Source organism: Rhinoraja longicauda, chromosome 24, assembly GCF_053455715.1.
Source record: "Rhinoraja longicauda isolate Sanriku21f chromosome 24, sRhiLon1.1, whole genome shotgun sequence".
NCBI classification, from domain to species: Eukaryota; Metazoa; Chordata; class Chondrichthyes; order Rajiformes; family Arhynchobatidae; genus Rhinoraja; species Rhinoraja longicauda.
In genome coordinates, this window is record NC_135976.1 from 32,462,770 (window position 1) to 32,477,577 (window position 14,808).

A 14,808-nucleotide genomic window follows, 5' to 3' on the forward strand; every position below is an offset into this window, starting at 1 on the left:
ATGAAAGGAAGCATGCAGGTACAGCAGGCAGTGAAGAAAGCCAATGGAATGTTGGCCTTCATAACAAGAGGAGTTGAGTATAGGAGCAAAGAGGTCCTTCTACAGTTGTACCGGGCCCTGGTGAGACCGCACCTGGAGTACTGTGTGCAGTTTTGGTCTCCAAATTTGAGGAAGGATATTCTTGCTATGGAGGGCGTGCAGCGTAGGTTCACTAGGTTAATTCCCGGAAAGGCGGGACTGTCGTATGTTGAAAGGCTGGAGCGATTGGGCTTGTATACACTGGAATTTAGAAGGATGAGGGGGGATCTTATTGAAACATATAAGATAATTAGGGGATTGGACACATTAGAGGCAGGAAACATGTTCCCAATGTTGGGAGAGTCCAGAACAAGGGGCCACAGTTTAAGAATAAGGGGTAGGCCATTTAGAACGGAGATGAGGAAGAACTTTTTCAGTCAGAGAGTGGTGAAGGTGTGGAATTCTCTGCCTCAGAAGGCAGTGGAGGCCAGTTCGTTGGATGCTTTCAAGAGAGAGCTGGATAGAGCTCTTAAGGATAGTGGAGTGAGGGGGTATGGGGAGAAGGCAGGAACGGGGTACTGATTGAGAGTGATCAGCCATGATCGCATTGAATGGCGGTGCTGGCTCGAAGGGCTGAATGGCCTACTCCTGCACCTATTGTCTATTGTCTATTGTCTATGCCTGCATTGAAGAAGTTCTCCTCTCTCTGACGAGAGTTCTGCAACATCCTCTCTCGCTGCTCCCCCTCTGTGAGTCCTCCTGCTCACCGACTCTATGACCACGCATACCTTTCCTTCATTTGTTCTCTATCTCTCTATATCACCGTCTATATCTCTCATTCCTTTTTCCATGACCCTCAGTCTAAAGAAGAGTCTTGATCCGGAACAACACCTATTCCTTTTTTTCGCAGATGCTGCCTGACCCGCTGAGTTACTCCAGCTTTTTGTGTCCACCTCCTGTTTCACTACCTGCTGTATAATCTTGTTTAATAGAAACATAGAAAAATAGGTGCAGGAGTAGGCCATTTGGCCCTTCGAGCCAGCACCACCATTCAATATGATCATGGCTGATCATCCAAAATCAGTACCCTGTTCCTGCTTTTTCCCCATACCCCTTGATTCCTTTAGCCCAAAGAGCTAAATCTAACTCTCTCTTGAAAATATCCAGTGAATTGACCTCCACTGCCTTCTGTGGCAGAGAATTCCACTGATTCACAACTCTCTGGATAAAAAAGTTTTTCCTCATCTCAGTCCTAAATGGCCTACCCCTTATTCTTAAACTGTGACCCCTGGTTCTGGACTCCCCCAATGGTTTGTTAAATTATATATTGTTTTTCTGTTAGGAGTTAGTGTTTTGTGCTTTTGTTTAGTTTGAGCAGCAAGGTACGTAGATTAGGCAGAAATTATATTACTACAAAATACCAAAATATCCATGGTATACCCAGGACACAGTTCAATTCTTTAGATTAAATTGTCTCTGTATAAAATTCGGTCTTAGATTTAAGTTTAGGATTATTATTGTCGCATGTACTGAGGTACAGCGAAAAGCTTTGTTTTGCATGCTATCCAAACAGATCACATAATACCATTACCATAAGTACAAGCAAAACAAACACAAGTACCAGAGGTGGAGCAAAGGGGAAGATACAGAGTGCAGAATATAGTTCTCAGCATTGTAGCGCATCAGTTTCGGAGACAAAGTCCAATGTCTGCAATGGACTAGAGGTGAATTGGACAGTACCTTAGCTTACGGAAGCTACCATTCAAAAGGCTAATAAAACATTGTTCCCAATGTTGGGGGAGTCCAGGACCAGGGGTTTAAGAATAAGGGGTAGGCCATTTAGAACGGAGATGAGGAAAAACCTTTTCTCTCAGAGAGTTGTAAATCTGTGGAATTCTCTGCCTCAGAAGGCAGTGGAGGCCAATTCTCTGGATGCTTTCAAGAGAGAGTTAGATAGAGCTCTTAAGGATAGCAGAGTCAGGGGGTATGGGGAGAGGGCAGAAACGGGGTACTGATTGTGGATGATCAACCATGATCACATTGAATGGTGGTGCTGGCTCGAAGGGCCGAATGGCCTACTCCTACACCTATTGTCTATTGTCTATTGTCTAAAAGAGGAAAATAAGCTGTTCCTGAGTCTGATGGTACACGCCTTCAAGCTTCTGTATCTTTTGCCTGACAGGAGCAGGGCGAGAAAGGAATGGCCAGGCTGGGACAAGACTTTGATTATGTTGGTTGCTTTTCTGAGGCAGCGTGAAGTGTGGATGGAAATCAATGGCGGGGAGTCTGGGCTACATCTGCAACTCTGTCATTTTCTGCCGTCTCAGGCGAGGCTGTTCCCAAACTAGCCTGTGATGCAACCTGACATCACAGCCTTCTATGCTTTCTATGGTGCATCTGTTAAGTAAATAGGAGAGTGTGTCTGAGCACAGCAAACGACAAGGGAAATCATTGTTGATTAACAGAACTCGTCCTGCCCAATTAACACGAATGATCCAAAACAATTTTAAACTAATCTGACAGCGTGGTGCTGCAGCAGTAGAGTTGCTGCCTGACAGCGTCAGAGATCTGGGTTTGATCCTGCAACGGGGAGCCACCTGTACAAAGTTTGTACGTTCTCCTCAGGACCTGCGTGCGTTTTCTCCAGGTGCTCCGGTTTCCTCCCACACTCCAAAGACGAATGGATTTGTAGGTTAATTGGCTTGGTATAATTGTAAATTGTCCCTAGTGCGTAGGATAGTGTTAGTGTACAGGGATCACTAGTCGGCGCGGACTCGGTGGGCCGAAGGGCATGTTTCCGCGCTGTGTCTCTAAAACTAAAAGTAAAAAACTAATCTGTATCTCAGCTGGAAGATAATTGTTGATCTGACTCAATTTTTAAAGCTCGGCCTTTGCATGTAATTGTTCACAGGTTCGAGTGAACGTGTGGATGGCTGCAAAGTGGAATTTAAAGGAATGCAGGAAATTGAAGGTGAAGCGACAGGTGAGTGGACCAAGATTCTAAAAAGGACCGGGAAATCTCAGTGTGACACGGTGGCTCAGTAGTAGAGTTGCTGCCCCGCACCGCAAGAGACCAAGGTTCAATCCTGATTATGGGTGCTGTCTGTAAGGAGTTTGTACCTTCTCCCAGTGTCTGTGAGGGCTTTCTCTGGGTGCGCCAGTTGCCTCCAACATCCCAAAAACGTACAGGTTTGTAAGTTAATTGGTTTCGGTAACTTGTAAATTATAAATTACATGGTTACAATCAAGTTCTATATTAGATCTATTGCGCTTGATAGCGCTAGTGTACGAGGTGATCACTAGTCAGCATGGACTCAGTGGGCCGAAGGGCCTGTTTCCACGCTGTATCTCTAAAGTCTAAATCTTTAGAGACAAGTTTGCAGGGTTATGGACCAAGCGCAGACAGGTGGGACTAATGTAGCTGGGACATGTTGGCCGGTGTGGGCAAGTTGGGCCGAAGGGCCTGTTTCCACACTGTATCACTCTATGACTCTCGGCAAATCTTTATTGACACTGCATCTATCTAGGTTTTGCTTTTAACATTTGGGTGTGCATGTTAAAAAAAACAGTGCATTTTAGAAATTGCATTAGACAGAAATGTTTTTAAACGTTTCCAGTTGGCCCAACTTAATATCTTTGTGTTTTTTTTAGATAAGAAGGAAGGAGACTCAACAATAGGGAACTCTGTCCCTAAGTCAAACTCTATGGTAAGGCCTACAAACTTTTAGCAACATTGGATGTTTCAGTGCCTGCATAATTATTTAAGGGGCGCATTGCAATTGTGATACAAATCTCCGTTATTTGCAAACTAAGATATCTCAGTCAACAAATTTTATTTACCACTGCAATCAAAGTTGTAAACTTTCTCACAGTACAGTAACTAAACTTTAAAATGTGAGCCAAAGGTAGACACAAAATGCTGGAGTAACTCAGCAGGACAGGCAGCATCGGTGGCGCAGCGGTAGAGTTGCTGCCTTACAGCGACGCTGGAGAACCGGGTTCGATCCTGACTACGGGTGCTGTCTGTACAGAGTTTGTACATTCTCCCCGTGATCTGCGTGGGCTTTCTCCGAGATCTTCGGTTTCCTCCCACACTCCAAAGACGTACAGGTTTGTAGGTTAATTAGCTTGGTAAATGTAAAAAATTGTCCCTAATGGGTGTAGGATAGTGTTAAAAATTGTCCCAAGGAGGGAAAAGGATACTTCCAATATAGTCCCTGGTGGACTCTTCGGAAGTGATGACCACACGATACAAGATACAAGATGCAAGAGAAGGAATGGGTGACATTTCAGGTCGAGACCCTTTTTCAGACACATCTCCACCCGAAACGTCACCCATTCCTTCTCTCCAGAGATGCTGCCTGCCCTGCTGAGTTACTCCAGCATTTTGTGTCCATCTTTGGTTTAAACCAGCATCAGCAGTTCCTTCCAACACATTTAAAATATGAGCTGCATCCTACCTTAAACATGCCATCGACCTATCCTGGGGGGGATTAGATTTAAAAGATCCCTTGTAAAGCTGTCCCTGCTTACCTCAAATTTATAACCTCTAATTCTAAACCCCCCTACCCTGGGATAAAGATTGTGAATCTACGTCCCTGATCATTTGATACACGCCTCAACGTCCTTTGCTCCAGAGAAAGAAGCCCCAGCCTATCCAACATCTCCTTATTACTCCAGGTCACATCCTTGTGAGATTTTTCTGCATCCTTTCTAGCATAATGAGGTCCTTCCTGCAGCTGGGTGATCAGAACAGTGCACAACTTGCTGTTTTATAGCAACTGGTTCATGCATTCCAATATATAATATCCTTACTTTTAATTATTGACTGTATTTCTTTGAATTGACTAAATGTATTGATGTACTATAACCATTAAGTGCTCCATTCCTGCCACTTACACTCGTGATTGAAAGATACAGCATGGAACGCACTAGGGGAAATTTGCAGAGGCCAATTAGCCAACAAACCCACATGTCATTAGGATGTGGGAAGAAACCGGAGAACCCGGAGGAAACCCACGCAGTCACAGGGAGAACATGCAAAATCCGCTGCGCCACTCACTCTTCTGATCCATAATTTCATATTTTGTTACAAGATAGTTTTCGGACCATCAAGCCTACGTTAACTCTCGGGGCCTATGTGTTCAGTGCACAAACATCTGCTTTACTCCGGTTGCTGGACTTTGCTGATAAATCAAAAAATTTGCCCTCAGATGAAACCCAGTCCTGTTCGCCTTTATCAGTTCAATGCCGTGATGTACAGTACGTTCAGCCAAGCCGCTCCAGTTCAACAACTACCCTCATGGAAACATGATAACAACCAGATAATCTCATTTCACTTTTTTCTAAACTATTGGCAAGGTCGTCAATTGTAACTCTCCTGCTCTTTCACCAAGTATACCCAGGGGATTTTTACATAGAAACAAAAAACTCAACAGGCTGAATAATACGCAAAAAGACACAAAGTGATCGAACCCTGGTCTCTAGTGCTGTAAGGCAGCAACTCTACTGCTGCGCCACCGCACCGCCCCTTTTATAGGTGACGTTTCGGATCAAGACCCTTCTTCAGATATGTTAGCTTCAATGTCTGAAGAAGGGTCTCAATCTGTAACGTCATCTATCCATGTTTTCCAATGATGCTGCCTGACCCGCTGAGTTACTCCAGCCCTTTGGGTCCTTTCATGGGATTCTTCTGTCCATTTGAGAGTGTGAAGGGATCCTTGGATTAAGATTTATCCCGTTTTCCCCTTCCTTCAGTTTCCTCTATTTGACAATTGAACCATCCCCTCACCCACAAGAGCGGTCCTGACCTCCCATCCACCTCATTGGAGACCTTTGATCCACTCCTAACTTCACTGGACTTTATCTTCCATTAAACGTTATATCATTTATTCTGTATCTGCACACTGTGGACGACTTGATTGTAATCATGTAAAGAAGCCAATTAACTTACAAAGCCATACGTCCCCAGGACATATGGGTTTGTAATTTAATTGGCTTCTGTAAAATTGTTCCTCGTGTGTGAGATAGAACACGTTGGCCAGTGGGGACTAGGCGGGCAGTAGGACTTGTTTCCATGTTGTATATCTAAACTAAATTAAATTAAATCAATATCAAACTTGGCCACTTGAATTTAGTTTAGAGATACAGCATGAAAACAGGTCGTATGGCCCAACCACGCCAACCATCAAGCACCCATTCATACCCTTTTTATGTTATCCCACTTTCTCATTCACTCCCTGCACATTAGGAGCAATTTTTTTAACAGAACCCAAATGACCTAGAAAGTTGCACATCCTTGTTAATCAACAACTTTCTTTCTTGCACAAATGTTATTGGCTCCAGCACCACTGTTTGTTTTACTGGGAAATATATTATTGCTAGAGCCAGCAGTTAGTTAGTTGGACAAAAGTACATCTTCAATTAATCTGGTTTCATTTTTTGCATGCGTATTTAAAAAAAATATAGGTGCAGGAGTAGGCCAGTGGGCCCATCGTGCTAGCACCGTCATTCAATATATTATCATGGCTGATCATCCAGAATATCAGTACCCAGTTCCTGCTTTCTCCCCATATCCCTTGATTCCGTTAGCCCTAAGAGCTATATCTAACCCCCTCTTGAAAACATCCAGCGAATTGGCCTCCACTGCCTTCTGCGGCAGAGAATTCCACGGAGTCACAACTCTCTGGCTGAAAAAGATTATCCTCAACTCAGTCCTAAATGGCCTACCCCTTATTCTTAAACTGTGACCCCTGGTTCTGGACTCCCTCAACATGGGGTACATTTTTCCTGCATCTAGCCAGTCCAAGCCCTTAAGAATTTTATATGTTTCTATAAGATCCCCTCTCATTCTTATCTCTTCTAAAAGACTAAGTCCTCTCCTCTATCTAAGTGTGTTCAATTCAAAACTAGTCCCAAGCTGCACAAATCCACTGTCTAAATTCTGGGGAGCAGGAGAATCTCTGAGACTCAGTTTAGTTTCATTTTAGTTTCGTTTGTTAATGTCATGTGTACTGGGGTACAGTGAAAAGCTTTTTTGTTGCGTGCTATCCCGTCAGCAGCAAGACTATACATGATTACAATCAAGCCGTCCACAGTGTACAGATACAGAATAAAGGGTATAACGTTCAGTTCAAGTCCAGTAAATTCCAATTAAAGATAGATCAAAAGTCCTCAATGAGGTAGACGGGAGATCAGGACCGCTCTCGTTGGTGAGAGGATGGTTCAGTTGTTGAATAGAGGAAAACAGGGAGAATGTACAAACTCAATACATGGATTTATGACATTTCAAGTTGGGACCCTTCTTCAGACCCTTCGCCAGACAATAGACAATAGGTGCAGGAGTAGGCCATTCGGCCCTTCGAGTCAGCACCGCCATTCAATGTGATCATGGCTGATCATTCTCAATCAGTACACCGTTCCTGCCTTCTCCCCATACCCCCTGCTTCTGCTATCCTTAAGAGCTCTATCTAGCTCTCTCTTGAATGCATTCAGAGAATTGGCCTCCACTGCCTTCTGAAGCAGGGAATTCCACAGATTCACAACTCTCTGACAGAAAAAGTTTTTCCTCATCTCCATTCTAAATGGCCTACCCCTTATTCTTAAGAGTCCGAAGAAGGGTCCCAACCCGAAACGTCACCCATCCATGTTCTCCAGAAATGCTGCCAGACCCGCTGAGTTACTCCGGCACTACTCCGGTTTTGTAAGCCAGCATCTGCAGTTCCTTGTTTCTAACACGTCGGTTTTGTTTTTCCCTTCTCAATGTCCGCAGTTGGCCAAGGAGATGGAAGCCGCAGTTACCTACGCCACCGTGGCAATCCAGCAGAGCGACAACCGACAGGGAGACTCTGCCACGTATGATAACGTGAACCCTTCCAAGATTCAAGAAGAGAACAAGCCGTCGGTAACCGAGCCTCCAAACTCAGAACCGATCGAGTATTCTACAATTGCATTCAAAAAGTAAAACTCTTCCCCAGACGATCGAGCCGTTCTTTGCAGAACAACATCCCTCCAAGTCACAACTTATTCCATTTGGATATGCGTGTCATTTTGCACCTGGTGTCCATCCACAGGTCAGAAGCCCACGTTATCCCATTGCTTACCCTTGGTACACAAGTGCCCACCACTAAGACAAAGGGAGAATCTACTTCATCTGGAGAAAGAGCCCAGACCAAGGGGAAATAAGGCAACACACATACTTGCAGATACTGAAGCACAGTGAAAACTGCTGGAAGAACTCAGCAAGCCAGCAACATCTGTAGACACAAAGGGATGGACGGATGTCTCTGAGCCAAAACATCGACCATTACTTTGTCTCTGCAGAGGTTGCTTGGCCCATTTATTTCTTCCATGTGTTTTTTTTTTGGCTGAGGGGAAGTCAATTGGATCTCGGTTCTTTTCTTTACACAAAATGGAAAGGAAATATGGGATTCCCTCTCCCAAACATTTGCTGAGGTGCGCAGGGTCGTAGGGGAGGGAGGACAATTGAAAAGTTTGCTAGGCTGGGGAATCACGGCCCAAGATAGTTCCAGATATAATTAGCCGCAATCCAATTGAACTGTAGAACTGGCTCAAGGGGCCGAATAGCTGTCTCTTCTAACCTAAACTGCCCATCTAACCTAAGATGTGACATCTTAGTCAGCATCACTAATATCCTACTTAACTACAAAGTCATTCCCCAGCAAAAAAAAAAGCTTTAGACTTTAGAAATACAGCGCGGAAACAGGCCCTTCGGCCCACCGAGTCCGTGCTGCCCAGCGATCACCCCGTACACAAACAGTATCACAGAAGCCAATTAACCTCCAAACCTGTACGTCTTTGGAGTGTGGGAAGAAACCGGAGCACCCGGAGGAAACCCACATGATTAAAGGGAAAACATATGGACTCCGTACAGACAGCACTTGTAGTCAGGATTGAACACGGGTCTCTGGTGCTGTGAGGCAGCAACTCTACCGCTGCACCACTGTACCACACCGCTATTCTCAGATTCAGGGATAAACACAAAGGTAGAGGGTCTGCTTTAGATTAAACGGGGAGGAACAGGAGGTTGAAACACAATGCTATTTGATGGTTCCTTGCATTTCTGGCCTGTCTCATGTAAAATGGCTGTGCCATTCTGATACATACTGCCCCAGAACGACATGAGGGGACATGCACAACTAGCATTTCTTCCTGATTATTCACTATTTAACAATTAGTTTATTTTACACATAGTTGATGCAGGCTTTTGTTACAGTATTTATAATGCATGGACTGCCTATTTACACTTAATGTGACTGATGTGCTGTGGCTTTAGTTTAGTTTAGTTTAGTTTAGTTTAGTTTCGACATACAGCGTAGATTGAATTGAATTGAATTGAATAAATTTTATTAGCCAAGTATGTAAACATACAAGGAATTTGCCTTGGTGCTTTGCTCGTAAGTAACAACACGACATACAGTAAACAATTAAGAATAAAACATAAAACACTAAAACATTAAGAATAAAACATTATAGTTTAACCTTGTGAATGAAATAAAATACCAGAGCAAAAGGAGGCTACAGACTTTTGGTTGTTGAGTAGACCTCCTGCTTGTGGAAGAAAAGCTGTTTTTATGTCTGGCTGTGGTGGCTTTGACAGGCCATTCAGCCTACTAAGTCCACGCCGACCATCAATCACCCATTCGTACTAGTTTCATGCTATCCCAATTTCGCATCCTACACGCTAGGAACAATTTACAGAAGCCAATTAACCTACAAACCCGCACATCTTTGGAATGTGAGAGGAACCGGAGCACCCGGAGGAAACCCACGTGGTCACAGGAGGAATCATATCATATCATATCATATCATATATATACAGCGCGGAAACAGGCCTTTTTGGCCCACCAAGTCCGCGCCACCCAGCGATCCCCGTACATTAACACTATCCTACACCCACTAGGGACAATTTTTTAATTATTTGTTTTAACATTTACCCAGCCAATTAACCTACATACCTGTACGTCTTTGGAGACGTTTGAATGTACAAACTCCTTACGGACAGCACCCATGGTCAGGACCGAACCCGGGTCTCTGGTGCTGTGAGGCAGTAGCTCTACCGTTGTGTCACCATGCTATCTAGTGTTCTGTTCTCCAGGTTTAGTTCTCCATTAAAGGTAAGCAGGTAGCTGTGCATGATTCATTGTAATGGAACAATGGAGCAAAGTAAATTGTTTTCTGTATGTCCTGTTGTTACTTGCGAGCAAGGCACCAAGGCAAATTGCATGTATGTAGCTCGGTGGTAGAGTTGCTGCCTTACAGCGCCAGAGACATGGGTTTGATCCAGACTATGGGTGCTGTCTGTACGGAGTTTGTACGTTCTCTCCATGACCCGCGTGGGTTTTCCCCAGGAACTCCGGCTTCCTCCCACACTCCAAAGGTGTACAGGTTTGTTGGTTAATTGGCTTGGTAAATTTGTAAATTGTCTCTAGTGTGTGTAGGATGGTGTTAATGTGTGGGGATCGCCGGTCGGGGCAGGCTCGGTAGGCCGAAGGTCCTGTTTCTTCATTGATTCTCTGAACTACATTGAACTAAACTAAACAACAAGAGAGCTGAAAGGAAACACAAGGAATTGCAGATGCTGGAATATTGAGTAAAAGACAGTGCTGGGGTAATGGGTCAGGCAGCTGCCGTGGAAGGCAACGTTTTGAGTCAGGACCCTTCTGCAGTCTGAACATTTCGTATTTTACTCAAAAGGGGGGGTTACCAACTGATCTTTACTTTAGTCTTTAGACTTTAGAAGCACAGCATGGAAATAGGCCCTTCGGCCTACCGAGACCGCGCCGAACAGCGATCGGCCCTCGACTAGCACTATCCGATATATTAGGGGCAATTTACAATTTTACCAAAGCCAATTAACCTACGTCGTTGGAGTGTGGGAGGAAACCGGAGCCCCCTGAGAAAACCCACACGGTCTTAGGGAAAATGTACAAACTCCATACAGACAAAACCCATAGTCAAGATCGAACCCTGGTCCCTGGGGCTGTAAGGCAGCAACTCTACTGCAACGCCACCATCCGCCCCAATCATGATCCATGAGACCTTTCCCATTATTGCCTTTTGGTTAAAACTTCTGTTAAACCTACACTTTATTATTGCAGTTGTGAATGAGTGGTGTTAAGAAAATTAATTACTGAAGGTGGAAATGCGATGTTAACACAATTGGGAATTGCAATTGTGATGAGTGATCTAAAAATAGTAGTTAGCGTACTCGGAGACAGGTAATGTTCACGCAGTTTGAAGCACAGTTTGAAATGAGTGTTATTGAAACCTAATTTGTGGTGCAGTTGGGATTATGGATCTGTGACGTTTAGAGGGATATGCGCCAAACGCGGGCAGGTGGGGCTAGTGCAGATGGGGCATTTTGGTCGGCATGGGCAAGTCAGGCCGAAGGGACTGTTTCCTTGCCATATGACTATGACTCTATGATTGCTGATAACAGTATGGGTTTTGAAACCGAAGATGAGTAACATTAATATCATTTGAAAATCCAGTTGGCCAAGGGTGGTGTTGATACATTTGGGTACATCAGGCAAGAATGAATGTTGTTAGAACTATTGGCTACCACAGTTGGCAATGACTAGTGGTCACACAATTTTTGCCACAGATGGAAATGTTTGGTGTGAACACCAAGAGGTGCTGTCGTTGTGATGTCGGGTGTTGAGACTAGTGGTTGCTTTCGTTTAATTTTAGAAATTCAGAGATACATCGTTGAAACAGGCCCTTCGACCCACCTTGTCCACGCCAACCAGCAATCATCCCGTACACTTGTTCTATCCTACATATTGGGGACAATTTACAGACACCAATTAACCCATAAACCTGCATGTCTTTGGAATGTGGAAGAAAACCAGAGCTCCCAGAGAAAACCTACGCAGTCACAGGGAGAACATGCAAACTCCATATAGACAGCATCCTTAGTCAGGATCAAACCCAGGTCTCTGGCGCTGTAAGCTCGTAAGTTCATAAGTTGTATGAGCAGAATTAGGCCATTCAGCCCATCAAGTCTACTCCGCCATTAAATCTTTCCCTCTCAACCCCATTCTCCTGCTTTCTCCCCATAACCCCTGATATCTATACTAATCAAGAATCTGTCAATCTGCACCTTAAAAATATACCATTGATTTGGCCTCCACAACCTTCTGTGTCAATGAATTCCAGACAGGCTGGGCAGTAACTCTACCGCTGCACCACTGTGCCATCCGGTGATAGTACTGTTATTTTCTATAGCTGATGATTAATAATGTTTGCAGCATTGGTTGGTATTTGGGAAGTCGTGGTATTAGCTGCAGTTGAGAGCTGAGTGGTGTTAAACCAGTTGATGACCACGGTTGATGTGTCATAGCGCTTACAATATTGTTGCAACAGGTTAGAAATGAGTGGGGTTGAAACTATTGGCTAAGATGAGTTGGAAATGAGTAATAGTAACATTATTACACCTGGTGTCAAAGAGTGTTAACACTGTGGGTCACTACATTTGCCAATTAGCTGCAATTTGCACCATTGGTTAGCAAGTTGGTCATGAGACATGCTTATTCTGGTGATTACTGCCATTGGGGATGAGTGGTGTCAACAATAAAGGTTTCCAGAGTTGGGGATGAGTGATGTTTATGCTGTTGGTTATTGTATTGGATATAAAAGGTGATTACATAAGAGCAATCTATTCATGACTGGAATAGATCAAGTAGATGCTCAGAGTCCCTTGCCCAGAGCAGATCAATCGAGGACCAGAGGACATAGGTTTAAGGTGAAGGGAAAAGATTTAATAGGAATCTGAGGGGTAACTTTTTCACACAAAGGGTGGTGGGTGTGTGGAATAAACTACCAGAAGAGGTAGTTGAGGCAGGGACTATCCCAACATTTAAGAAACAGTTGGGCAGGTACATGGATAGGGCAGGTTTGGAGGTTTATGAACCAGGCACGGGCAGGTGGGACTAGTGTACCTGGGACATGTTGGTCGGGGTGGGCAAAAGGGCTTGTTTCTACGCTGTATCGCTCTATGACTCTATGACTGTAACACTATAGTTTAATGCAGTTGAGACTGAATTATGTTTCCGCCCTAGGCTACCACAGCTGGATAGGAGTTGAGTCAATACTATTATTTATTGGATTGGGTAGCATGAGATGACGTACTGTTGGCTGCTACAGTTGGTTATGAATGATGTTAATACTATTTATTACTGAATGTTGATACTATAGTTGAGAATGAGTGACGTTCACATTATTAGTTACAACATCTAGGGTGAAGGCTATTAGACTATTGATTCCTACAATTGGATGGTCAACCTATCTTGCTGTAACCAAGAGTCTAAATACCACTGTTGCACAACTGTAAATGCTACAGGTAACACTGCTCATAACCAACTGTAGGAACCCAACAGTGTTAACTCTTTACAATTTAATATTGTTAAAGATACTCCTTACTGTGGTCTAAAGAAGGGTTCCAATGCGAAATCTAGGGTTCGCCAGAGATGCTGCCTGACCCGTTGAGTTACTCCAGCACTCGGTGTCCTATTGTGCCTGAGTACAACTCTGTGGAAAAGACAAATTACTGCAAGTTTTGAATATGGCAAGCATAAAGGACAGGAGACGGGTGCACGAGATTCAAATGAATCATAAACACTTGAGCTTAAAGGCTAGGTACTCTTTCATCAATCCTATATTAAGTGGCATAGACATAAATTACATTTTTCCATCATTGTTACATTGGATCCAACCCAATCATTATCCTTTGAGATACTGTATAAGCTCCAACTAATTTCACCAAAAGTCCAACTTGAGGTACTAACTTGTCTGCAGTACAACACAGTCCACACACACATCTGTGGAGATTTAAGTCTGCAATGTGCGAGGTGAATCATTTAAGAATTAACTTTAACTAACATCAATATTAAATTCATATTGCAATTGATGGGGCCAATGTGATGCTACATGAGCACAACTTGTCACCTTTGAGATGTGCCCTGAGTTGTAGAACCATTTCGGTACTTTAGTCACTGTTGAGTCAAGTAGAATGGTCCTTCTCTGAATTAATGCTATAATCTTGGTCGAGGTGGTCCTTTGCCCAGCTGATCGATGATTGCTGAGCGACTTTGTCGACCTGTACGATATTGAGTCTTACCACTTGAGTGTGGTATCGTAAAGAAACGTATGTAGTGTCAAACACACAATCAATTTGAGGCTGAGAATGAACTGAATCTTCATAATTTATTGCAAAGGGAATAAAAGGCTTCACTGAGTCTGTTCTGCTGTGATGCAATGGATAACCAGGAAGATGATAGAGTTGCATTTTATGTTAAGGTTGATAATGAATTATGTTCTAATATCTTTTTGAGCAATGAATTCTTGTTCCCTGATACAAACGCAACACTAAACTTTGTATTTGTGCAAATGATACTGAAATCTTGTTTGTTTTGTCAAATTTGAACAACAACTTGACAGTAACTCAAAACGTTATGTTTTAAAATGTCTTTTGTAACAGTTACTGACTTTTAAATAATGATTTCTGCATTCCACATGTTAAGAAATTGAAATACAATTTAATGTATTTTCTGGCGTATTAATGCCTGGATAGCTCACATTTCTTTTCAATCTAACTTCGCATTCGAACGATTACTAGCCTCCAAGAAACTGTTTTTGTATCAATACGTGACCACTTTTCATGTTTGAATGATTGTGCTGCTCTTTACTTCCATGTTGGTATTAAAATTTTACAAACGCTTGCTTGGATTACGAAGCTTTTCTTTCCACCTCTCATCTCTCTGATTGCAA

General features: G+C 43.4%; 1 protein-coding gene across 1 annotated transcript in view; it reads left to right on the top strand.

Annotated features, from left to right (window-relative positions):
* The window catches only part of LOC144605588 (uncharacterized), a 28,566-nt gene extending 14,471 nt beyond the window's left edge, over window positions 1–14,095 (top strand). Inside the window, exons 5-7 of the mRNA XM_078421018.1 lie at window positions 2,930–3,001; window positions 3,670–3,725; window positions 7,790–14,095. Of these exons, the coding sequence (XP_078277144.1) occupies window positions 2,930–3,001; window positions 3,670–3,725; window positions 7,790–7,981 (320 nt within the window). The 3' untranslated portion in view covers window positions 7,982–14,095. The remainder of the gene's footprint in view (window positions 1–2,929; window positions 3,002–3,669; window positions 3,726–7,789) is intronic.
* Window positions 14,096–14,808: the final 713 nt, after the last annotated feature.